Source organism: Antedon bifida, chromosome 9 (genome assembly GCF_963402885.1).
Source record: "Antedon bifida chromosome 9, ecAntBifi1.1, whole genome shotgun sequence".
Taxonomy (NCBI): Eukaryota; Metazoa; Echinodermata; class Crinoidea; order Comatulida; family Antedonidae; genus Antedon; species Antedon bifida.
In genome coordinates, this window is record NC_136234.1 from 14,949,951 (window position 1) to 14,976,117 (window position 26,167).

Genomic DNA, 26,167 nt, shown 5'->3' on the forward strand with positions numbered 1-26,167 from the left:
TATGTAGTTATAATAATTTAATCAATCGCCACATATTACAAGTTAGAAACTGCATATACATATTCAGTGTATTATATTATTATTAATACAGTCATTAATGATACATAATATCTTACTGTACACGGTGAAGCTGTATGTATGGGGCACCAGAATAAAAAGGAATTGTGGGCTTTGAATTAACTACCCTATTGTAATGTCTACACTATCAAAACTTTATGTGATGTGCCCATACATAGACATGATGATGTCATATTACTACCATATTTGGGTATATCACTACCATATTTGGGTATATCACTACCATATTTGGGCACATCACACTTTTTTTTGTCAAACTAGTTTGATAGTGTAGACAGAGCGTTATAGGAAGTACAGTAACTGGAAGGTTCACCCTTAAAATAGTTATCAATAGAATATTACAAAATTCCCTAAGCCAAATTGACTTGAATATTTCTTAACTAGTTTGATAGAAGCCTGTCTATGCTTGGTGGTTGAGATGCTCGGCTACCAAACACAAAGTCCTGGGTCCAACTCTTGTCAGACGTCAGAACTGTTTGTCCAACTTCACCTCCAAAGACCTATTTAAGATTTCCTTTCATCTTGTAATTTGCCACCTTTAATAGGATAGTGAGTAAAAAATAGGTAAATAAATATTAAAAGTTTTGATTGTAACTCGTTGAATTTATGTAAACAAAAAAACAAATTCTAATTTTAAAATCTATACCTTAAAATCTTTTTAACCAAAATATTATCTAACCCAAATATTGACTTTGAATTGACTGATAAAACTCGAACTATGATAACATTTTTACAAAACTAAATGAATGTAAAATATAATGAATATGTATAAAACAATTTTTGGTATAGAATAAACATAAATACAAGTAATAAAAATAAGTTTAAATATGTAAATAAATTTCTACGAGGTATTTAGAAAACAATAATTCTATAAGTTCCGGGTAAAATATTTTAAAACCATTATATCTTTCTACTTTATTATATTAATCAATAAATATATTTGTACACATTTATAAATACATTTTTAAAAATTCCTTTATCCATGGTATTAACCAAACGTAATTACTCCACTGAATTCTGTGAATACACAAAATGTGTCTGCAACAACTAAACACACATCTTCGCATGATGGTAATAGACGTATATGATTAGTTGCTTACAAGCTCTTCAAACCGCTCGTTAAAGATATACCTACTCGCACTGCTCGTATAGAAACAGCGAAGAGTCCGATGAGCTAGATGTCCTCAAAACAAACCTACTGTAAAGCTGCAGTTGCTATAACACAACGATGACAGTTGACTAGTTTCGGATTGTCGAAAATTTCCGCATTAACAATTGACCGCGATTTTAACGTGTCAGAGAAAATGGACACAAAATTATTCGATCCGACCGATCCTTTGCATGTACAATTTGACACGATGACAATTTTTGATTTTTTCAGAACGCTGGCAATGTGCGCGTTTACGTATTCGTCAATTTATACGATTGAAGATTTGAAAAAATATATCATAACATTATTGAACCGACATGCACAACCTGGCTATGTTTATTATGTTATGTTGTGTGTTCTCATAAACTTACTACTTGCTGTGCATGTAGCAGTAGAGTTCTCAACTTATTCCTCAATTACTCCATCTCAAATTTGTTAAAATATTGGTACACAAACAAATACCAACATTACCCAATTCTTATACTACAAAACAAAAACAAAATACTGTCTATATGAAGAAGGGTGGGAATAGGACATTGATTTTATAAACTTTCACCTTTGACCTCAAGTGTTAAGTAACAGTTATTGGGTATGAACTATGACCTTCACCATCAAAGGGTAAAGTATGTTATGGATATTTTAAAGCACTTTTTTGGTTGTAGCACATGGCCTTTGAACTTATGGTTCAAGGACATGTCAACTGCATACTTTATGACCTTTGACCTTATGGTTCAAGAAGGGCATGCCATCTGCATACTTGATGACCTTTAGAGTCTCTCATCTCATTCCAATGTGCCAACTCTTCCTCGCTGCTATTCTGCAGACCCATTGAGAACCAGCCTAAAGTCTCTTTACGCTTCATTGCACGTTTGTTGAAGACTGTGTAGAGTAACGTGACGTCAGGAAGCTGAAATTGAGCCACTTGAAAGATGAACGTCTCTTTGAACGTCGGGTTAGGCTGGCCTCGTCGTATCGACGTCTTGCTCTTGGTCATCTCAAACCCACTCGACGACATCAGTGACACACGCACATACGAATCTTAATATAATAAACAGTTTACAGTTTAATTGTATATAAAATTGGTTGGATTGGAACTTCTACCCTTCTGCCCAGCATATTTCATTTAATAATCACTTAAAATATCACATTGTGACTTAAAACGCCTATATCTCACTACCAAACTTCAAGTACAAAAGTACAACACATACTTAAATTAAATATGTCATACTATTTTAGTTATTGAAGATTATTAAACCATCAAACATTGTTCGATGACGATAAAGGAAGTCAGACGACGAGAAGTAAATAATGCAGTTATTTAATAGCATTATGAGATGGCAATAATAGTTACACAAATTAACTGACAATATGAATCAGGCATTTATGCATAAAAGTAGTGTAGAGGTAGCTTTGTGGTTAACATGCTTGCCTTCCAATCCCAAGGTCCAGGGTTCAATCCTGACCTAGCGCTCTTTCAACTCCACTCCTAAGCCTCAAAATTAGACTTGGTTTATAACCACGATAAACTATAAAATAGTTTATCCATCCTTTAATTGGCGAATTTGTGCTCGCTGTTGGATGAGTATGAAATAAAAACTAAATAATTAAAATAAAAAAACAAAAAACATACAAAAATTAAAAACATTGTTGCCAAAATTTAAAAAATATTTACCTGGTGCACGGCCTGCAGCCAAATTCTTGAAATGGCTGCCTTTGAGAATTTCAACGGATAAACGGCCAGTCGTTGAGTTATAAGAAAGTCCGACTAGAAGTTCTGGCATACCGCCATGTTGCAACGACTGCAATGACGAGTTGCTTTCACTGTGCGATAGATCTGATGAACTAGAATATGGTGATGATGAACCGCTCTGTATAAGAAGAAAATGTTAAATTTTACAGAAGGAAAATAGAATATGAAATAACAAAGTCAATTATACTTGACTAGAGGGTGAGCTCGCTTCGCTCGCTCCCCCTCTAGGACGTGTAGACGATGGTTCGATTTCAAACAAAAGACATCAATTCTCGCGATGTCATTTTATATAATTATTTCCCACAATTTACTCATATGTTTTATGAATATATTTAATTTGATCTTTATGTAATTACTATACCTTCACACGCGCGGTCCGAAAACAAACAAAAAACCAAAATGGCTATCGCCACCAAACACCAACGGCCAACTTAGTTGAAACAGGGAGTTGTTTTACAACTCCCTGGTTGAAACCAACAATGCAGGGAACTTGCAAGGTGATTGACACACCTTACCCTGAACCCGGAAATAACTTCTACCGCGTGTAGAGTTAAAATTTACCGATTGAAATCAGAAAATTTCTTATAAAACCCTTTATAATATCTTCCTAAGATAGAAATATGGAACAATAGCGTCGATGTGAAAACTAATGTTATCAAATCTACGTTTCGCGGTACATCTGAGATAGATAAGGTAGGTATCCATGGCGGAGATTTGTACCGAAGTTTTTGCATTGTGCTCGCCTATGTCAGAATTAACCATAATTTATATATAGATTAACACACACAACAAAAAATGTAACTGTTACATAGATTTTTCCTAATCTTATCAAGTTACAACATATACACAATTCAGTAAAATGTAAACACTGTTAAAAAACGTACATTAGAACAATATGTACATATGCGCAGATGTGACTGAGCTACCTCGAATAGCTTGTTCCGAGATTTTACATAGAGGTAACGCAGAAAAGCTTTCACACATTTGTACCAAGGTTTGTAAAATAAAAGAATTTTGTATGTGAATTTGGTATACACTGTATTAACTAACTGCTATAATGTTCGCCTTGTTTTTACTTACAGTATCACTCCTGGCCAGGATTGGTATCGTAATTGTCTGCGTCGTTGTTGTATTTGTATTCAGAGACGAGAACTTTGTCACACATTCGCCAATTAACTGTTCCTTTCGCATTTTCTCGGTCCCGAATAAACGAAACCTCATTGATGTGCTTGCTAATTCGTGCGGGAAGAGCCGTGTGAAGCGAAATAGTTCTTTAAATTCTGGATTCTCACCCTCGCGAATCCTTGTCTTTGCCCTTTGTCTCTTACTGGGCATGAGTGCCAAACGAACACGACAGCTTCCCGGGCCTCCTCGATCTTTGGAGGGTACGTCAGAAACTTTAACGACTGTGATATTCATCCTGCGTGCCTCTCCGCTGTATGAGAATGCAACTTCCAATTTGCCGACTGTTGGTGGGGGTTCTCGAGGTTTTACCTGTCAAAAATTATATACAAGTCATTAATTATTCCATGTTTTACATCTCCTAATAGCAAAAAAGTGAAACTCACTCTCATTTTTGTATGTTATAATCATAATTATCATACAGTATCATGCCATATTTTGGTGGTTGCTTTAAATTGGGTTAAGCTTTAGTCCTTAACCATAATGATATTGGTATAAACTCATTTTGAGATACAAACACCTTTATATGGATCTGGAGTGTTTTTTGTGCTCTATTGATCTTTGGTCCTCATGAAAAACTCCCTGAGGACCCTACAAAGTGTCCCCTTAAATAGTAGTGTTAACAAAATATATAGCCTTCACTTCTTTCACAGGAATGTATTTCCTTAGGGGTGTTACCTGAAAAGGATTTCCCAAATATAATATTGTACTGGAATCTACTCTATTGTACTCTACAGGGATCCTGTTGGGTTTTCCCCAAATCAAGGTTTAAAAATAGCATTTATCATGTTCTTTAATGTTATAGCTATAATTAGCATTGACAGTTTTTATTCATTACCACAATACCAGGCAGTTATTATATTAATTATACTTCTTGATATTATCGTAGATACACCACAAATACCTCAGATTAAATGATAGAGATACCTTCATATTCATAAAGGTCATAATACTACTACTAACTGTAAGGTTCATTAAATATTGTATCAGTGTAAACATGCCAAAAAGAAGTTCTTTTTGTATAGATAATCCTAGCTATTAAATATAACAATACTTGTGGCCACGGTTTGAATATGTATTCTATAGTACTATGGTTTTTAGGGTAAGATCAAATGCCTTTTCCATAGTACTTTGCCTTTCCATTATGTATCTATACTTCGAATACTATATTTCCAGTTTTAAAATATGCATACACTCGTCCTCGCTACAATCTACATAACCATAGTAACAACTTTGAAAGTTGATGGTCTCATATACAGCTATGTAAATGGTATAACACCAGTGGTGTAACGCAGAGACACAAGTGGTCTTCCATTGCTGGAGGCCTTTGGCATTTTAGCCCTTTTCAACATATATCTGGGCTTGCTCCGGGGCCCCTGGGTTTAGCAAGTGAGTGCTCATACAGTAGCTGTTACGCCACTGTATTACACTTAACTTTCCCCCTCACTTTATCACCATCTAGTTACCCTTTAAAACAACTTAAAAGTTGATGGTTCCATACATGTATGTATCTCTCTCAATCTTTGAAAAATTTACCTCTCCTCCCTCTAAACCAATTGTATCGTTTTCATCGTCCTGGTCAAAGAGTCCACCAGAAGAACCAAAACTTCCACTGCCTACAGTGCCTTGTTCTACATCACCAAGATCTTCAGTGTGTACTATGAAAAATATTAAAAAATAAAACATTTAAAATAAAGGACACAACACAACAATGAAGATTTAAAAAAAAACAAGTAAATAAAATTTCCATTTAAAAATTCAGCTGAACAATATTTAACAGAAATCCATCTCTCTCCTCCTCGTTCTCCGCACCAGAAGAATAAGTTTTTGAAATATTTATTCAAACTGATCGGCGCAAAAGTATAACAGACCCGAGTGCATCCTTGCCATTCAGTACAGTACTACTATTATACGGAAAAGTGATGTTCAATGATGATATTTAATGGTACTATTGTATGATGATTTTGAGAATTTTGTGAGAACTACTACTGTTCTATTCTGTGTACACAATATGAACACTACCTTTTGAATGGTATAAGCATTTGATATTGATAGTGGAGTCTGTTAGGGCTGAAAAAACGGAGAATATCCCCCGACATACTCCACTATAATTTAAGATAGAAGGAGCAGATTAACTGAATATAAGTTTACTTTAAAGCTCGGTCTACACTATCAAACTAGTTTGAGAAAAAAGTGTGATGTGCCCAAATATGGTAGTGATATGCTCAAATATGGTAGTGATATAACATCATCATGTCCATATATGGGCACATCACATCATATAAAGTTTGATGATAGTGTAAATAAGGCTTAGAACAGGATTTGGTGTGTTATAAAGAAAAAAAACGTTCCTCCTATTTAACTCAGAATCATTCATTATTTGTTGAAAATGCTGTGGAGGAAAACAATTTATTCACTGAAATATTTGTTCAATCTACCTGTAAGTGTTGAATTGATCTTTTCCCGAACTCAAATTTACTTTAAAAGCACATGTATCAACGAAATATTTGTTTATACCAGCAACAGTAAATTATGCTAATTGTAATTATATGCATATGGTATAACAAGGCAATATAATAATAGTATGCATTGTGTATAAATAACCTATTTCAGAGAATAACAATACTGTTAATTAAACATTATTATTGTTGTTGTTAGTATATAATTGCCATTTATAGTTCAGATATTAAATAGTGCATCTCAAATGGGGTTGCTGACATGTTCCTAACCACGAAACCATAGGCCTTACAAAACAATTTACAAAATAAAATAATCATTTTCCTTCCTAAAAAAACTTAGAAACCATCGTAAAACAATCCAATACATCATTTGAAAAAAAACAAACTACAAAATAATATGAAAATAATAATTTCCATTACAACAATCAATGCAATGGATTTAGATTTTACAGCACATTTCAACTACATGCTTCTTCCTTGTCCAAGACAGTGGCTGTGTGAACTACACCCCGAGGTAACTCTTTACTTGTCTTGAAAGATGTACTAGGTTCTTTTTGAATACACATATTATCTGGGAACTTTAAAATTATGATAGATACAAAGCAATTATTCTTAGTGGTCACCATGAAAAACACCATGTTTTTTTTATTGCTGATCTACTTTAGTTGAAGATGGAGATATAATAAAAGCCGAGTCTATTTGCTGATTAGAAAGAATGACTATCTAAAGAAATAATCAACAATTTAATAAAATAAACCACTTCATATTTGACAGGGTCAAATTAACAATGGCATAATTATCCAGAAAAACTAGATAAAAGTATGATTTGAAAAGTATATAAAGATTGTGGTATTAATTTTACCACTTAAATAGGCTGCTGGCCATGAACTGGAAGGAACCACAAGCCGTGTATGGTGTCAAAGTCTGATTTTTCCCCATAAAAGTCGACAGTTGGTAATCTTGCCAGACACAATCATTTAATCCATCAATACTAATACCAGTCGCTGTCCAATCATTGAAACTTCAAAAGAATCCCTCCTTTTCAAACTAGATGCCAGCAGCATAACGTTATATAAAGTTATAAATTGTGGCTACGATACAAGCTTACGTCACGAAAGTGACCTGTAGTAGTTCATGAAACCTTGGTATTAACTTTGTATATTTTGAATAAATAAAAAGAACTTGATTCAGCCACAACAAAGAATGAGATGCTAATCTTGGTTCATGTAGAATGTAAAAAGTTAAGAAGTAGTTTTACCCTTTAGGCTAGTTTACTGTATTTTTTGTTATGTCAATATGCATAATAAACAATCATATATTTATATTTCAAATATGGTAATAATAAAGGTGATTGACAGCGATGACCATGCTGTACTAGCGTTAATGAATACTAAGTGTACTGGTAGGCTAAGCCAATATGCTAAAACAAGTATAACACATTAAAACCCTCAATGATGAGTGACTCATAATCACATAACAAAAACATATTGAAAATGACATACATCAATAGATTTTGTTCATTCTGTATTCCCACGCAAAGTTCAGGCCTACCGAGTTAAGGTTTTGTATCCTACACAACATACAACTGAACTAGGAACATATTAGTGGAAGCCACCATTTACGACACTGACTTTTCGTTTGTTACAAAATCTATGGGTACAAAATTAATGTATATTGCTTACGATATGAAAGTCATGCACCAACGATTTTAATCACCTCACCCCCCCTCCCGCAACTACTGATCTGCGACACAACAGTTTTGTAAAAATAAATATTACTCAAGTCGAACACTTTTCGGTTACGATACTAATACGTGAACTGGTTGACGATACAAAAGAGAAACTTCAATCTGAATATACTTTACTCAGCAACAAACTGACGGCCAATTTTTTTATAGAACATCATTTATACTAAAAATTATGTAATAAATCAATAAACAATCCAGATATATTGGGTAGGTTTATTTTACCTCTGTATACATATCCTGACCTCTCCGAACTTGTCCACGTACTACTACAAACTGACGAATCATCAGAATAATTAAAAGCAAAGCCAGCTAGTCCTGCGTGATTTTGAACAAATGACGGATTCTTTTGTAGTCCTTTCTTACTACTGGCAATTATATACTCGTCCTGTTGCTCGTCCAAAATGTTATTTACCTCTTCTGCGGTATTCACGTTAACAGAACCATTTGCCTTCGTTTCATTTGATTTCCAAAAGGTGAAAATTCCAAAACCAGGCTGTCCAAAACTAAAATTTGCACAACAACTCAAGCAACCCATGCTTTTAAGCTAACTATTCACACACAAATGAAAGAATCAGTGAATCGAGTTAAAGTCACTATGCAAATAATAGCAGGTCACATAAATTGACCTTGAATGATTTCAACCATTGTAAAGTTGAGAAAACTAAAAGCCTGTAGTATATATCGCTTTTAACTGAGAGAATATGGGTTTATCAAATGTACAGAAACGAGCTTAAATTTGAGATTATGTTCCAATTAACATAAAACTAGATTTTCTAAGCCTAGAAACTCAATTCATAAACACTATCTGATAATGTCTGTATACATAACAGACTCATTTATTGATATCAATATAAATAATAATAAAACTCATAAGAAGGAAGTCATGATTTAACATTTCAATCTCTTCATTTCAACCATTATAAATATGAACTGAAAATTATTGACAAATGAGGTCTATGATTTAAACAAATCTGGTGTTTTTTAATTATATAAAAATCTTTCTTTTCTTAATCAAATATATTATTCTGTTAATTATTTTTAAGGTGTTTCATAAGGACCAAAGTAGAAATATGTTTGGCATGGTTGTAGGGTTAAAAAAAATCTAACCATGACACTGTTTTCCATTTCTTTTAACATTAATATTTGATAAAACATTTTTAGAAATTGAAATGATTTCATTTGGAAAACATTCTAAAACATTTCATTTGTTCATTAAAAAACAATTAAAAAGTAAATATAAGGTTGAATTGCATTTAAATTTTCTTCAAAATATCAAATTTGTTTTGTCCAAATACAGTTTATACTATTCATTTCATTTCTCTTTAATTGTTTTTATTTCAGACTACATATCCATATGTATAAAACCAAAAACTGTATAAGGCCTACTGTGCATGTGTTTAAATTAAATAAAATGACAAACAAAAGATTTTCTAAAAACCTTTGACTATAATATAATATATGATAATTATATGCTTATAAAGACCAGAAAAATAATAGAGAAATGGTTCACAAACCATGAATATTAATTGAGAATTATGAACACCTAATTAGTTGAAAAGGCAATTTATATGTTTATCATGTGAACACAATCAAGCACACAATGTTAATATTCTAATGTATATTGTATGGCATAATCATTACATTATCAACTGGATTTATCCAAGAGGATCTCATTATCTTGTCATTGGTTGTAATGAATCACCAATCATTCAGCTATCTTTTTGACACAGCTCAGATGTACCATGTTAGTTCACTGGGGTAAAGCTGCTTTCACACCGTGCCCGGATTGGAAAAAAAAAATCATAAAATATCGTGGAAAATGGGTTCATGAAGTGGTGAAGCATAAGATCATTCTCACCAAATTTGTATGATTTGAATCATAGAATCAAATTCATAGCAATGGATCAAGAAGCTTTGTCTTCTGAAATCATACATTTTTTTTCTTTTGTCCAATTAGCAGTGAGCATGAATGACCTTGCTTGACAACAAATAACCAAATTTGTGCTTAATGTAAAAGCACGCTCAACGCTCGCGATATTTTTCTCAGGGCGCCGGAACGAATCCGGCGCGATATGATGGCCACATGTGTACACTGAATCTCCATCCTACCCTCTGATATTTCACCCTATGATTTACTATAATTATATGTCAACTCAAATTCTACATCCTAAACCCAATTGTAAGCCTGCCTGTTCAAGGTAAGGCAATTGTACTCAAGTCATTGCTAATGTATTAACATTGAAGAATTATCCAAATGATGCAAGCAACTTTGACCTTCTACTTTCAAAGTTCAAAACCAACCATTATCTAATTTTTCCGTAAAAAATAACTTCTTTTATTTAAGAATTACGCGATTTTTAAAAATCAAGGCAATGCAAGGTCTTAAAAACCATTGTCACAACTGTATGCATAGAATGCCCACTGATAACAAATGCATGTGCACAAGTTTAAACCTCTTTATTTGTACATGTACAATGGATTAAAGAGACTTATATACGGAGACATATAAGAGACCGCTGAATAGAACTACACTACAACAGCAAGTGATATGGGCCAGTGAACAGCATAAAGCACCAACACCTAAAAGCTAGAACAAACTGTCTTCATCTATCTGCTATCTATGAATTCCTGCAACTTTGTGAAACTTTCCTAAACTTCTTTCAAAGACTATGTTAACAGACTTATTAACAATCTTAAATTCTACCTTTTACACTGCTAATTTTGATTTCTTTTTTTACTATAAATAGTTTATATAATTTGAGTTAAGGTTCACATATTTTATGTTACGGATTTGTTTCAGTTTTGTGTCCGCTGACTATCATCTAATTCTGTTTTTTGTTTGTATATTCAATGTTTTTGTCATGGGTAATAAAAGAACGAGAATATAAAAAAAAGCGAGTGAAAGCTCCCATTTTTATGCACCTAAGCAGCATTTGCTACATAGAATAATAGTCTATTTGGTTTACCAAAGAAAAAAATACAAACATAAATCATTTGAAACCAGATGAATTTTTTTTAGAACATTTCTTAAATGTTTAACATATGCTTCACCAATAACTACTTACTATCTTCAGAACTTGTTTGAAAGTTTACAATTCTGTGCAAAAATCCAAAAGTGGGTACTGCACCACCATTCAATTCAGCTGAAGAATCCTTGTCTACTTTTGGGCTAAGTAATGCAGATTTTGCTAAACTTTTCCACATATTTTCCTTCATTTTTGAATCAGTTACCAAGTTGCTTGTTTCCATTTTGTTATCTTCCGGGTTATGATGCGAAAAATCTGGAGCAGCTTCCGTGCCATCATTAAACTCAGCTGAAGAGTCTTTGTTGCCTTTTAACCTATGTAATGCCGATTTTTCTAGACTTTTCCACTTATTTTTCTTCTTTTTTGAATCAGTTACTAAATTGCTCATTTCCATTTTGTCATCTTCTGGTACGTGATGCAAAAAACCGCAGCATCTTAAAATCCAATAAATCATTTTTGTTACTGGTACTTTTACCAACAACTCCAACATATACTGTACCTTGTAAACTTAATGTCACCATGAAATAAAAGACAAAGTAGTATAAAAAACAGCAAAATAATTGAGAATATGGAATGTCTCCAGGTATACAAACAACACAATGTTGGCAATAAAATGTTACAACAATGTGTATGGCCCTACATTGTATAAAAACTTCTTAAAAAATAATTCTATGTCTACAAACTGAAGAACATCGACAAATACACTAACTGTATGGCTAAATAGTTAACTTTGTTTGACAAATTTTAGGTCTCGGATCAGTAGACCAAGTTCATATTAACAAAACTATACTAATCTACATTTGTATTAAGAGTGTATCTAAACTTAGTTTAATATAATAGGCTTTGTATTACCATTGACACTTCCCTTTACCATTGACACTTCCCTTTGGAATAGCCCATTTTTTAACCTTTGCTATTTTAATTAATCTAAGTATTTAAAATTAGAATTTTTCTATTTCTGATTGTGAATTGTTTAGTTTAATGCCTTTACACTGAGTAGTCTTCTGACCACTCCGCCTGGGCTGCTTTGGTGTGGTTACGGATGAGATCTTATTATTAGTATACACCCAAAAATAATGGTAAAATTCTGAATTAGTGGCCATATATATTTACCTTTACCAATAGAATGTATTAATATGATTTATACTGCAATTGGAATGTACCGCTTGACATCTTTAGGATTGTTTTTATTGTTATTTTTGCTTTAGTCTGTTTTATTTTGGCATCCCTGACCAAGCATTTACTTTCTTGATCAAGCCACCATTATTTGGAAATAAATGTTATTTTGATTGATTGATTTAACTAATACCGAAAATTACAGGATAGACTAATTTTCCTGAAGACCTCTTTAAGAGCAGAGGTTGGAATCTATAGCTCAGATATTGGCAGATCACATATAAAGTACATTTGCTAGACTAAAAGTAACATTGTTACATTGCTTTCTAGTACTGCTGCGGTAAAGTAAATTTGACAAACAATTACAAACACTTTAGCACATAACACACCATCGTGTATGGTGACAAAATAACAATTTAAACAAATTATCATCATCTCTTTTAGATTTGAAAACATTTAACCATAGAAATATTATATAGTGAATACCTCTATGATTAAACTAATAATTCATTTATCAATAATACATACCAGATTCTGAATCATTAACAAAAAAAGACACAGGAGAAAATGCATTGAAGAAGCTTTTTGGTGCTTGTTTGGTAGGTGGTGGTGAAGTGGATTCTTCTGAACTACTGCTTAAAGAATGTGTACTTTCATAGCTTTTTGCTAAAGACTTGCTGCTATTGCTGTTTATCAATTTATTGATTTCCACTGATTCTTCATCATATTTTGGTGTACATTTACAACAAAAATGGAACAACCACTCCATTGATAATACTTGGGAAAAACAGTTTCTTGGATGTAATTGGTCAAAGTACTGTATATAAAAGGAGCAATTCAAATTCAGTCACCAACATTACCATGAGGAAACTCTTCTTGCTTAAAAAAAAGTAAAAAGTACTTGGGAGTACGACTTCAAGACAGAATCCAATGGAAGACTTTAAAGAAAAAGTTTCTTCGGTCAAAGTACTGATTAAGTAAACAGCAATTCAATGCAGTCACCAATACCATGAGGCAACTCTCGTAGCTAAAAATTGTTATCAGGTAATATTCTAGTTTTAAATTCACATCCTAAAAGTCAATGGCAAGGTTCCTTCCTGAAACAGATATTCCAGAATGATTTGTGAAACCTGAATTTTAATCTCTTAAAATGTCAGAAGTTTCCAGATTGACTATTACAAAAGTAAAAACTTCCAAATTGTTGAAGTGAGCAATTATTTCTTTATAGAATATTTTCAAAAATACATTTCAACTTTAGAAAAACAATTTAGAAGCATATGTGTAGTATACTATAATGAAGAATAGAATAGCAAAATAAAAACTATAGCTACTGCATCAAGTTGTAGACATTTTCCAAGTCCATTTGGTGACTGCATAAACTTCAGATGTTTCCAAATAAAATAACTTTTAATCAAAACAGTTTGCTAGAACAACAATACTGCATATAATTAGAATAATAAGCAGTAATACTTATAGTTTAGACAATAATCAATCCGACTAAAACACAAATTCTAGTGAAATAATACTGAAAACAGCAGGTGTCAATTGTTCTTGCAGTTTTAATGGAATCTCTAAAAAGTGAACCACAAATGGAATTTTTTCCACCTTACAATGAGTTCATAATAACAACCTTGAATTGGACCAATTTTAAATGCATCAATAGTTTAAAAATGTACAATCATATCAACACTATTATTTTTAGTATTAGTTTATACAAATTGTACAATGAATTGTATGATGGTGCAGAAGAAGAAAGGTCATTAGTTCAAGTTGGCTTATTATTTGTAAGCAGCCAGTTGGTGACCATAATCTCAAGTCTGGTTTAGTAGAATTACTACAGACAAATTCTATTATGTAAGAAGACAAGTTCGAATGAGAAATGAACACTAGTAAAGTTAAGATTGGGTTACACCATGTGATTCAAAAAATCGAAATAGTGTAAGGTTGAGAATGTTGGGCTACAAAAATCATCTTCTGGAGAATGATGCAACTAATGAATAATCAAAATATGATAAAAAGAATCATTCACATAGAAATCAAATTATTATCTATTTATTCTGATAAGTTGTTTAATGTGGTATGAGCCTATAACTTTTGCTACCGATGGGTGTGGCCATGATCTTTCTAGGGAGTTGGTAGGAGAGTTTCAAATATCCATTGCTAGTGAGTTGTGGCTAGCCTAAACTGCAATAAACATGTAATAAAGTTACAGTAGTAAAAAGCAAATAACACATCAATATATTAGAATGAAATATGGACAAAAGGGAAGGAGAGAAAAGGCAACTACTTAACTTCCACTTAAAAATGTGTAAGTACTGAACTGAACAACACTTTAAAGACTTACCACCAGAGCAATAACTACTGTCAACTGTATAAGTAAAACTTGGAATCTTTTTAGCCGGAGTGCAAGTAGATCCATTGGAGTAACTCGTTGATGTTGATGAACATTCTGAAGAATTTAACTTTGATGATTTTTGTTCTTTTGCTTTTAGTAGTAACTGGCTATTTTCCAAGCATTCATCTTCAGAATCCAACTGTTCTGAACAACAACATTTTAGCACATAACACACCATAATTGTGTTTGATGACAATTTAATTATACCAATCTCAATGGTAAATAATCAAAAATTAATGTTATTATATATCTGATAACAACGCACAAAGCCTCAATATTGAAATTTATAATCTTGACTTAAAAAGAGTATATTTAAATAAAGTCCAAACTTGCAGCAAAACATCTGTAGTATAATCTTGACTTATACAGTCAATATATCTTTAAAGTCCAAATTGGAAACAAATCTTTTATACAGTATATTCCATAGGAGGAAAGTACTGTACTACCACAGTACCATATACAAACATCTAAGAGTCCAATGTTACAAGCAAAATCACAGAGATTATACTGGTAGCTGCAACGATATTATGAACATCTGGAAGGATCATAAAATCTTTAAACTGTCCATTTAGAAATCAACTCCTAACAACGCTGGTATCAATTTACCTTTGGTATATTGCACCAAGATACAATAAAAAAGTTATTGATGCACTTTACTACTTTTAGCATCTAATAGTGAAAATGTATTACAGGACAGAAATATACAATTAAAACTGTCCTTCTAGAATACTGGATAAGTTTGGTTCCTCACAAGCACATAGAAAACCATACATACCCCATAAAAAAATGTACACACAAATGCCAAAAAGTATACAGTATGGTCTTACTTGTGTACTTCAAAAGAGCTGTGATCATTCAGATAATCTTATTCATTGTTCTTCTAAAAATAGTGTTAAATACAAGCCGAGATGTATTCGCTTTAAAACAATCAGATATTGCTAGGCATAATTGCTAAAATAAAAGCCACTATGTTCAATTATAAACTCACTGAAAAAGGCTTCTTTTTAAACTACTGTAGAGAAAATAAGTGCATATATTCTAAATATATCATGGATCAAAATGTGATATTCTACCGTATTAGTTTTTTCAACGGAACAAAGGTCTATAGCAAATAGAAATAGATTTATAGGAATATGTGTACAAATATATATTTTATTTATAGGAATACGAGTGCAAATAGATATTTTATAGGAATATGTGTGCAAATAATCTCTATTATTCTAAATGCATTACAACATAATAAAAACTTAGTTTAATGACATCCATTCAGTAGTAGATAACATTAATCTCTTTATTCTAGATTATAGTACAGGTAACTGTTGGTGAAATAAGGAAGATGTAATTTTGTTATGTTTTATTAAATGTTGAAGTTGATTAACATTTTAGACCTAAAATAGATTAAATTTGTAGAGAATGTTTTACCTGCTCTTTCTGGTTCAACGTTTTGTTCACCTTTCAGATTTGTTGGGTAGAACTCCTCTGTACCTGCACTTTTAACTGATGAGGGCCTTCTAGAATGCTCATAGTCTCTCACGCTTGGAGATCTTGAACGTCGGATCTCTTCATCTGGAATGTCTTGTGCATCGTAAGGAAAGTCAGCTAATGACCCTTTCCGATAATCTAAATCCCCAGGTTGTGCAAACTCACTGGTTGCTCCCCTGATAACAAGCTCATCGTCAATAAGGTATTCTCCCTCATTATTTGGATCATTCTTTATTTCTACTAATCCATCTTGTTCATCATTGTTGTTATTATTCTCTCCATTTTCTTCTGGTTTTTGCTCTTTCTTTTCCAAACCAAAGAATGTTGTCACAGATGTGAAAGAATCTCCGACAGAATCTCCTATTGAAGTGACCGTTGAAGAAACACTGTCGCCAATGGAACTAAACTTTCCACCAACAGTAGAAAAAAGATCATCCAGCGGCATAATGATGATCACAAAGTTAAAAACATTTAATAAAACACAACTGTTCTACTCAAAACAATAACTAAGACTATCATAGTTCCAACAGATAATGATGCGTCAGTATGCTTCCAACAAATCGGCAACAAAATTCCATATGAACAGAAATTTAACATCGACAGAGGTGTGAAAAATCTATAAAGTTTAACTGAATCTGTTCCAAAAGGTAAATACAGGTTCTGCACTTTTCTCCAACAGATGTTCATTCCCAAGAAGACTACAGACAATAATACCTGAAGCTCTCCTATCTACATGCATATAATACCTGCAATCAATTAACTAGAATATTAATATGACCATGGACCATGACGTAATCATGGATAAATAAATAGTTAGATAATGATAAAAAAAACATTGGGGGTAGTACCATCACATAAAAAAAAAGAATATATAATTTTAAAATGTATTATTTTTTTAACGTTTTTAGTTTGTTGAAGCATTTAGATATAAATAAAATGTATTGTTTCAGGTTACAGAAAAATGGAAATTTAAAAGGTGAATGATTAATGATACATCAAAAATGTCAAATTATTCAGATATGACGGATCAATGAATATACTGTATATGCAATTATTTAAATTATCAGATCTTTTGAATGTCATAAAATGCATATACAATAATTTCAATTATCAAATTTTTTTTGAATTTCATAAAATGCACATACAATAATTTACATTATTAGATTTTTGGATGTCATAAAATGCATATACAATAATTTAAATTATCAGATTTTTGAATGTCATAAAATGCATATACAATAATTTAAATTATCAGATATTTTGAATAAAAATAAAAATTAGGTCAGGTAGTGTTATTCTATTTTTCCTAACTTTAAAATGTATGATTTAAACTATACTAAACAGAAAACTAATTTTCAAATACTCAAAAGTTCCTTCAATTGTTTTTCTTTAAATTATCCTTATAGTGATCAGTCAATGTATCAGAAAACTCAAGCATGGAAAACACCAAAGTGTACTGGAACAAGTTAAATAAAAGGAGTGATAAAACACAGTACTGGAATGAGTCACAAGATGAAGTGTTAAACACCAAACTGTACTGGAACAAGTTGGCACAAAATGTTTTAAAGATGCAATTTCACCAGTACACAAGTAACAATTCCAGTTGGAATCAAAAGCTTTTTCAGAATGTTTGTAGATAGTATACTGTTTTTTAAACAAATAAACTAGAATCGCATAATCCAAGGTGCAATGGTTCCAATTGAGGATATTTGCAAGTTTCATAAATTCACAGAATGTCTTCAATTTTTGAAAATTATACTCCCAATAAAGGTTTGTAATAAATGTAACATTCAAACAAAGATAGAACTGTAAAATATGGTTGATGGTTCAGTACTTATTAACACCAACTTCTTGAAATTATATATCACATGTAGATTAGAAACCGAGACAACGTGTATTCATGTTTGTTCTCGAAAGGCGTGCAGAGAACAAAACAGCCAATCAATGATAAAGCATAAAACACAACAAATAAATAAGGACAGAGAATCAATATTAGTTTGGAAAACAAACCGTTTATATAGTTCTTTGCTGAACTTGAAAGCAAAACAAGTTGTAAGTTTACATAATGTGTGAATCATTGAAGGGGTGTTTGTGTTGGTTGTTGAGCCGTGTGACGTGATCTAAGTTGGATCGGCTGGTGTAAAGTATGCATATATATATATATATATATATATAATAAAGAGTGGAGAACTTTAATTCAAAGAAGATGGCAATTGGTCATGTTAAAAAAGTCATTTAATTTGCTGTACTCCGATATAATTTTACTACAGTATAAAAAAATGTCAGGTAATTCACGGGCATAACATAAACCCATGACGTTCACTAGCCTGGTGTTCCTACCTAGACCACCAATCTTTCGCTGATAGATTCAAGCCCAAGGAAGCAGCAGGTACTGCACCAACAGGATAACTTAAAATAAATTTACTTATGTATTGAAACGAAAGGGCCTCAAGAGGCCTAATGGTGGGAGTACCATATTTCATATTTAACGCAATTCACAATTGGCTTATAAAATCATTTATTGACTTGATTGATTTTCCCTCCCTCCCTAATATCCACTACATGTACCTATTATTGTATACATTTTAAGTTTAACAATTACAAAGCGTCACAATCAATATACATATTGATTTGCAATCTAGTATATCACAAATGATACAATGCCGTAAACACACCGAAACAAAATGTTAACCAAATTTTTGTCTTTTATTTTCAATGTTTTATCGATACATTTTTCAACTTGTAGAATTTAAGAAAGATTAATAAAATAATTGACAGTGTAGTTAATCTAAAAGCTGTCGCTCAACTATTTTCAGCAAAATCCTGTAGGCAGGAGGTTTTTCTCCGCAAAAGTGGCAAAAATCGTGGCAAGCCATGCTAAAGACCTATTTTCCATCACTTTTGCTACTGGTCTTTTGTTTGAAAAGGGCATTTCAGGCAAAAAGGCAACTGGTTACGAGCTTGAGCTATATTTTCAAACTATTTGAGCTCACATTCAATATAGCGACTGATTCTTACAACGGCAATCAACATTGATGAAAGTGATTAAAAGGAGTTGCAAAACTTAAATTTACTTATTCAGGATAAGTTGAAAGCAAAATTTAAAACAAAAATGTATTATATAATATCTAAAATCCTTGTAACAATATATATTAAGAAATAACTTATTAACTATGTACATTCTTGTTTTGGTTTTTAAATATTAAATCAAATAAAAAAAATCTCTAAAAATGAAATTATATTTTATAATAAATAAGTACCATAATATTTAACAAAAGATTTAATATTTAATATTAAACTAATACCTTAAGTATACATAATTATGATAAATAAGTGGAATTAACAGTTTACAGTTTATGCATAGTCAAATAAAAAGAATTGCACTATAATTTATAATATAATTTTGTGTTTACCCGTGTCATTCAAAAAATTACTTTTTTATATGATTAATATCTATTAATATGAATTGACACAAATAATTTGTATAACAAATTGTTACTACTGATCCCCTACTTAGCCTAAAGATGGAATGATTGGTAATACACGATTTTAGTAATTTGAAAATTCGGCACCTTTTATACATCATCTTTAAGACTTTTTTTTATCGTTATGTTCTTGGAAAGGCGTCATATAAAAGCTTAATAATAGTAATAATAATATAACAACAGATCTTTTTAAATAAACTATTCAGAATTAGTTTTTTTTCTTAATAGGTAGGAGACTTTATAGTTTGTTAAATTTACTGTATAAACACTTTCTTTTTTCTTGTATTCTTCTCAATTTTTTCTCCAACAGGATTACAGGTACTTGATTTTTTGTTTCAATTAATCTGCAAAAAAACAAAAAACATTTATAACACTGTATATGATAAAATTAATTTCTACTTAAGGTAATATAATAATATAAAATATACTGTATAAGTATCTTTAACCATTTACTACAGATGTAATTAATATAACTGTACATAACTGTAATATAACTGTACATAACTGTAATATAACTGTACATAACTGTAATATAACTGTACATAACTGTAATATAACTGTACATAACTGTAATATAACTGTACATAACTGTAATATAACTGTACATAACTGTAATATAACTGTACATAACTGTACATATTCAAATTACTTTATTGATACATTTTGAGTAATAATATAATTGTATATACTGTATATATAATTAATGCCATACCTAACATTACATGAATATTCTTTCCTCAATAAAGGATAATAACTATTGTAGTATTAATTTAATATGCAATTTAATATTATTAACTAAACGTACATTGTCAAAAAACTCAACAAGTAAAATATGCAGTAAAGAAAAATAAAAAAAATCCCCTTTCTAATGACTTTTTTTGAATATGTATAAAAATATTAATATATGTAAAAATTATGCAGTTGGTTGTTATTATGAGCCATAGTAGAGACCATTAAAATGCTAACATATGTTATAAAATAAATGCTATTTCACAAATTCTAAACAACCAATCGTAAAAAGGTGCAAAAAGCAAAAAAAAAAAAAAAAGAACCAAGCAAATGGATACTTACACAAATTGGCATGCAAAAAAGGTTGATATGCATTATGATAGTGATGATGGATGGTGGTGCTCTACAAAATGCTACAAAAAAGTTGTAAAATCTTCATCCAAAAAAACGCATGCATGCAATCCACGCGGTATCACAATGTGCGGAAAAAGATGCAAAAGAGAGTAAAATGTTTGTATTTTAAACAACTAAATTTGTTTATAATCTTGATGTCTTTTAAAAACTATTTAGAGTTTGAAAAAAATTTTATGAAATGATCCACTATATAAATTATAGCGGATAATACCATTTTACATTCATTTGTACATTTCACAAAGTATACAGTTTTGTTCAAATTGACAAAATGAATTTGAGAAAGGTTATAAAAATCACCTATTTGAATAAAAAGAAGTAATTTGATTATTTAATATAAAGAAAAACTCACATGTAAATACATCTGTTATATATAAAGAATATTTGAAAAAAAGAATAGTTTAAGTTGGATTAGAAATATAGAAAAAATTAGTATTTGATATACTGTATAATAAAGTATCCGTGCATTTATCAGAGCAAATAAGGGCCTGTTCAGACTTAAGTTATTTACCCAGGTAAGTTGGTTTCATATGCACAGTTACTGTGTAGCTGATTTTGGTAGGTAGAAACCAACTTACTCTGGTACAAATAACTAAAGTAGGCCTACAATAAGCCTGAATTTACTTAAAGTCAAAGGGTGTGATAAGTGGTTAATATGACATATAAATAATAACACACAGCAATGCAAGTATATAGTATTTGTGCAAAAGATGAAGATAATGTCACATGACATTAATATAATAAAAGCAAACATAAATATTAATATGAAGCTTTTATTTCGATACTATTATTTTAATGACTTGTTTTTGTATCACTGTATTTTCACTTTCTCTAAAATGATGAGCCTTGTACCCAGTGCATATTGCATTGAATACTATGTCGGTGTCAAAGAAAGGTCTGAAGGGCTGAAACAGGTACACAGGGAGACTTTTTACAGTATACACAGTACCTGTAACATAATATAAACCTACAAATCACAAGTTTTATATACAGTAGTACTAATAATAGCAGGCCTCAACCATAAGACTTGTTTCACCACTAGAGTCATCTACAACTTGGGCTTCCAATGGGTCAGTTGATGCTACTGTACTACAACTCGTTGATGCTATCGATTTTCTTAGGCCTCTGTCATCCTTTGGAACGGTTTACCCATCTTTATTCGTCAGGTTACCTCAATTGCTTAGTTTAAACCTGCTCTGAAAACTCACCCTTTCTCTTATTTTTTCGATTTTAATTTATTTTGTTAAGTGCAATGCTTTGCATTGTGCGCTATATAAGCCCATTTATTATTATTATGTTTTATTATCGTCCAATACACTATTATTTTGAACAATTTAAAAAAAATACAGTACTACTATCCAATGCGACTCCTAATAATATTATTAGTATTTTAGATATTTTGTGCATTACCATACTGATTCAACTATAAGGTTACCATGAGCCACATCCCCCTTCATCATAAACCAAACTTGACCCCGATAATTGGTATCGTAGAGGTCGTGGAGCATGACCCTATAATTTAGTTAGTATGGTTCTAGTTGTTATCACTGCAAGCTTTCATTTTGATTAGTATTCCTTTAAACCTCTTATAATATTAATTATTTTGATGTTACCTGCAGTGTAAACTTTGGACTCAGTGGTTTTTTTAAGAAGGTTATAAAAACTTGATCCTGAAATGATTGCATTTTTATAATGGTATAAACAATAAACATAATGGATAGACAACACAAACCAGAGTGGTGCTGGTGCTGGGCGGTCTATACCTGCTGTTTATCTGGATAAACCAACATATGCCGTTTCCTCACAAAAGGGAGAACATAACTTCCCGAAAAGTACCAACAACTTTGAACACCTCTGTAACACAGTGGTATAGTCCATGAGCCAAGGCGGCAAACTTTACCATTTGAATGTACAAATAAATTATTAATGAGGACAACTTTCCAAAAAAAAAAATGATGAAAATGATATGGGACAAATTTAGATACAGTATGGCGAATTAAATGATCCAGATGTAATGTAAGTAAATATAACACGCCAACTTTATGAAAAGCAGCGAGTCAATGTTTGTACTTATCCCAATAAAATCAACAAAAATGGGAATGTCTTATTGAATCAATAAGAATATCCGTATGCTATGGACTTACTTTCTAAGGGCGCTCTTGATGCAGCTGCTACAGACTTTTTCTTATAACCACTTATGCTAGGCTGACGAGAAAGGCGACCAAAGCTGAGAGACTGCTGGTACTTCAGTAACATCTCATCATCACTATCTGATGATGATTCATCTTCATCATAGCCATAGCTTCCTTCTAAAAAATAAAATGAAGAATTAAATGAAGAACAAAATGAATGAAGAATTAAATAAAGCATTAAATGAAGAATTAAATGAGAAGATAAACGATAAATGTCCTTGGAATCTAGTGTACATAGTATGCAACTGTTTGTGCTTTTTGTTTTAGTGTGCTGGGTCCAAATCTTGAGATTCTTCACAGCTCCAAAAAACAGTTCTACTAAGCATTCTATTTTAGTTACTGCAGTACTAAACTTATTAAATAGCAATACTGTATGATTTAATTTGCTTTATTAATTAATATTATGTAGTTAGAGGTTTATCGGTCAATCACTGCAATAAACAGTTGTGTATGATTGAAAATTGAAAATAAAGTTACTATAATTATCATACCTAAGCCTTGTTTTTGTTTTTTCTCTTTCTCCTTTTTCCCTTCCTCCATGCATGGACATCCTCCGCAATTGGCAAAACATAGTGACTTACTTAGGTACAAGAAGAACAAGATGACCATGAATAGAAGGACGACCACTACAGTGAGGAACACAATAGCCTGGTCAGGAACTGAAAATAAATAAGAATTTTTTTAATTGAGGAAAATAGAGGTTTCATTGCAGTAGATCAAAGCTATTGACAAGAATGTACCTTTGAATGTAACATGAAGGTGAGGGGAGGGAGAGAGGTGGGGAAGGGAGGGAGAGAGGTGGGGAAGGGAGGGAGAGAGGTGGGGAAGGGAGGGAGAGAGGTGGGGAAGGGAGGGAGAGAGGTGGGGAAGGGAGGGAGAGAGGTGGGGAAGGGAGGGAGAGAGGTGGGGAAGGGAGGGAGAGAGGTGGGGAAGGGAAGGAGAGAGGTGGGGAAGGGAAGGAGAGAGGTGGGGAAGGGAAGGAGAGAGGTGGGGAAGGGAAGGAGAGAGGTGGGGAAGGGAGGGAGAGAGGAGGAAGAGAGGAGGAAAAGAGGAGGAGGAAGAAGAGAGAAGGAGGAGGAAGAGAGGAGGGGGAGGGAGAGAGGAGGGATAAAAGTGGGAAGGTAGTAATAACCTCATTGACATGAATTTGATAATTAAAATTACAGATTTACTGTAATTCCCCTACAATGACTGTTTAAATTACTACTAGTACTACAGTACATGTTTTTAGGGGTACAGTATAACATGGGTTATGAAATGGGGCAGAATTTCTCTGTTTGGTAGGCCTTCTCTATCAGAAAATATATAACATACCGATATAATTTCAAAGGGAAAAAGGGATTGATATTATACAAAAAATAAAATGGACCAACTAGGTAAAGACATTGAACAACAAAACAGTATACATATTTCCTAACTACATACCACCAACATTAACTACGTACAGGATAGCTTACATTATAAAAGAAATATGAATATCAAATGACTAAGTTGTACATTACAGCACATTAATAATAAATAGTGTTCTACAGTATTAGGAAATGACTGAACTAAACAATGAATCTTAACATTTGGTCAAAAAAACAATACTGTTAGTTATATTTATAATCACAACATGTATTTATTTATTTCACTTAAATGATGCAGAATCTCTGTAGCATAACAAGAACAAAAAACACCAAGAAAAAAATTATGTCAAAAAATAAAAATTGGATAACAACACTGAAAAGTACTGTACATGTAGTAAAATATCAAGAAAATCCATTCTAAAATACTTACGTGAAAAATCTATATTTTTGAATGCGGAAATGAAAAAACAAATTTTTATATTCTTTCTTTCAGTATAATACAGGAGTGGTTACACGTTTGAATATTAGACAAATTGGAAAAAGGACTGACCTGTTACTAAATTTAAGCAGAGCAGGCATTGAATATTTTATAGTCTGTCAGAATGGAAGAAAGTCTGGCTGTGTCAGCCATCCTCCATAATTACATACAGTATACTTTATTCATCATTCAACACTGCAAAAAGCCTAGCAATTTACTAATGTTGATAATTACTTTGATTTTAACATCTGATGTACAGTGTGTAGCATTAAATATTTTTTTTACAATCAAACAGATGGCAAAAATAAATTGGTTTCAGTATTGTATGCATGTTTATTTCTAAAATTTAAAGTAAAAATAAGGCCTTTTAAAAAAAATAAAATTGTAGGTGTGCTACAAATTGCACTCCTCAATACATTCAGTGGTGCTGTAGGTGTACTGTTTGTATTTTGGTGTGTAGAAGTTTACCAAATTTAAATGTAATTTGTTGTAAATCACACTCCTCTAGGGCAGTTTAGGAGTGTGTTAGGTGAGTGATCGCACTCGCTCACCTCAAAAGAAAAGGCCTGAAATATAATAAATAAATTTAGAATTGGAAATACACCACTAGGTTATAATAAATAGTATTAATTGATGGATTTTTTATGAATGGTGATACAGTAGTAAGGTATCTTCTAGTTTTAGACTTATATTTTACCCCTCAAACCAACAATATTGAACTACAGTAACCAAGCAAATACTGCATACTAAAAATTATTTTAAAAAAGAGATTTGTTTGATACAAAAACAGTGAAAACATCCTACCTTTTTGATACATTTGACTAGCATATGCTTGCTATAGTGTAATTTTAAACGATACACGGGACATTTTTATTATTAGACACCAGTGATGCATATTATCTAGATGGACTTATACTTTTACTCTCATTACAGGCCCATCATATTATAAGTAGTAGTAATAAATATGCAATTATTCCTACAGATACTTGTACAATACTATGCTTGTACACAATATAAACAAAGGAAATTTATAGGCTGTAAAGTTTAATTTAATTGTAAAATCATAATGTTTAGCTGTGTTTATTCATTAAAATTAACTTTAAAAAAATGTAGTTTGTGAATAAAGTTCTTGCTATTA

The 26,167-nt window shown here is 31.8% G+C and overlaps 1 protein-coding gene across 7 annotated transcripts in view; it reads right to left on the reverse strand.

Moving 5' to 3' along the window:
- The window catches only part of LOC144851500 (synaptotagmin-14-like), a 28,590-nt gene continuing 2,423 nt past the window's right edge, over positions 1-26,167 (reverse strand). For 2 of the 7 annotated variants that reach the window (XM_078708998.1, XM_078708999.1), the window contains exons 2-8: positions 23,694-23,861; positions 23,155-23,319; positions 22,624-22,680; positions 5,697-5,818; positions 4,059-4,472; positions 2,901-3,096; positions 1-2,266 (exon numbers count right to left, since the gene is read on the reverse strand). In XM_078708998.1, the coding sequence (XP_078565124.1) occupies positions 1,953-2,266; positions 2,901-3,096; positions 4,059-4,472; positions 5,697-5,818; positions 22,624-22,680; positions 23,155-23,319; positions 23,694-23,861 (1,436 nt within the window). In that variant the 3' untranslated portion in view covers positions 1-1,952. Of the gene's footprint in view, positions 2,267-2,900; positions 3,097-4,058; positions 4,473-5,696; positions 5,819-8,588; positions 9,055-16,325; positions 17,015-22,623; positions 22,681-23,154; positions 23,320-23,693; positions 23,862-24,981; positions 25,075-25,833; positions 25,881-26,167 lie in introns of those variants that run through there. The other 5 variants (XM_078709000.1, XM_078709002.1, XM_078709001.1 and 2 more) reach the window with 5 other exon arrangements.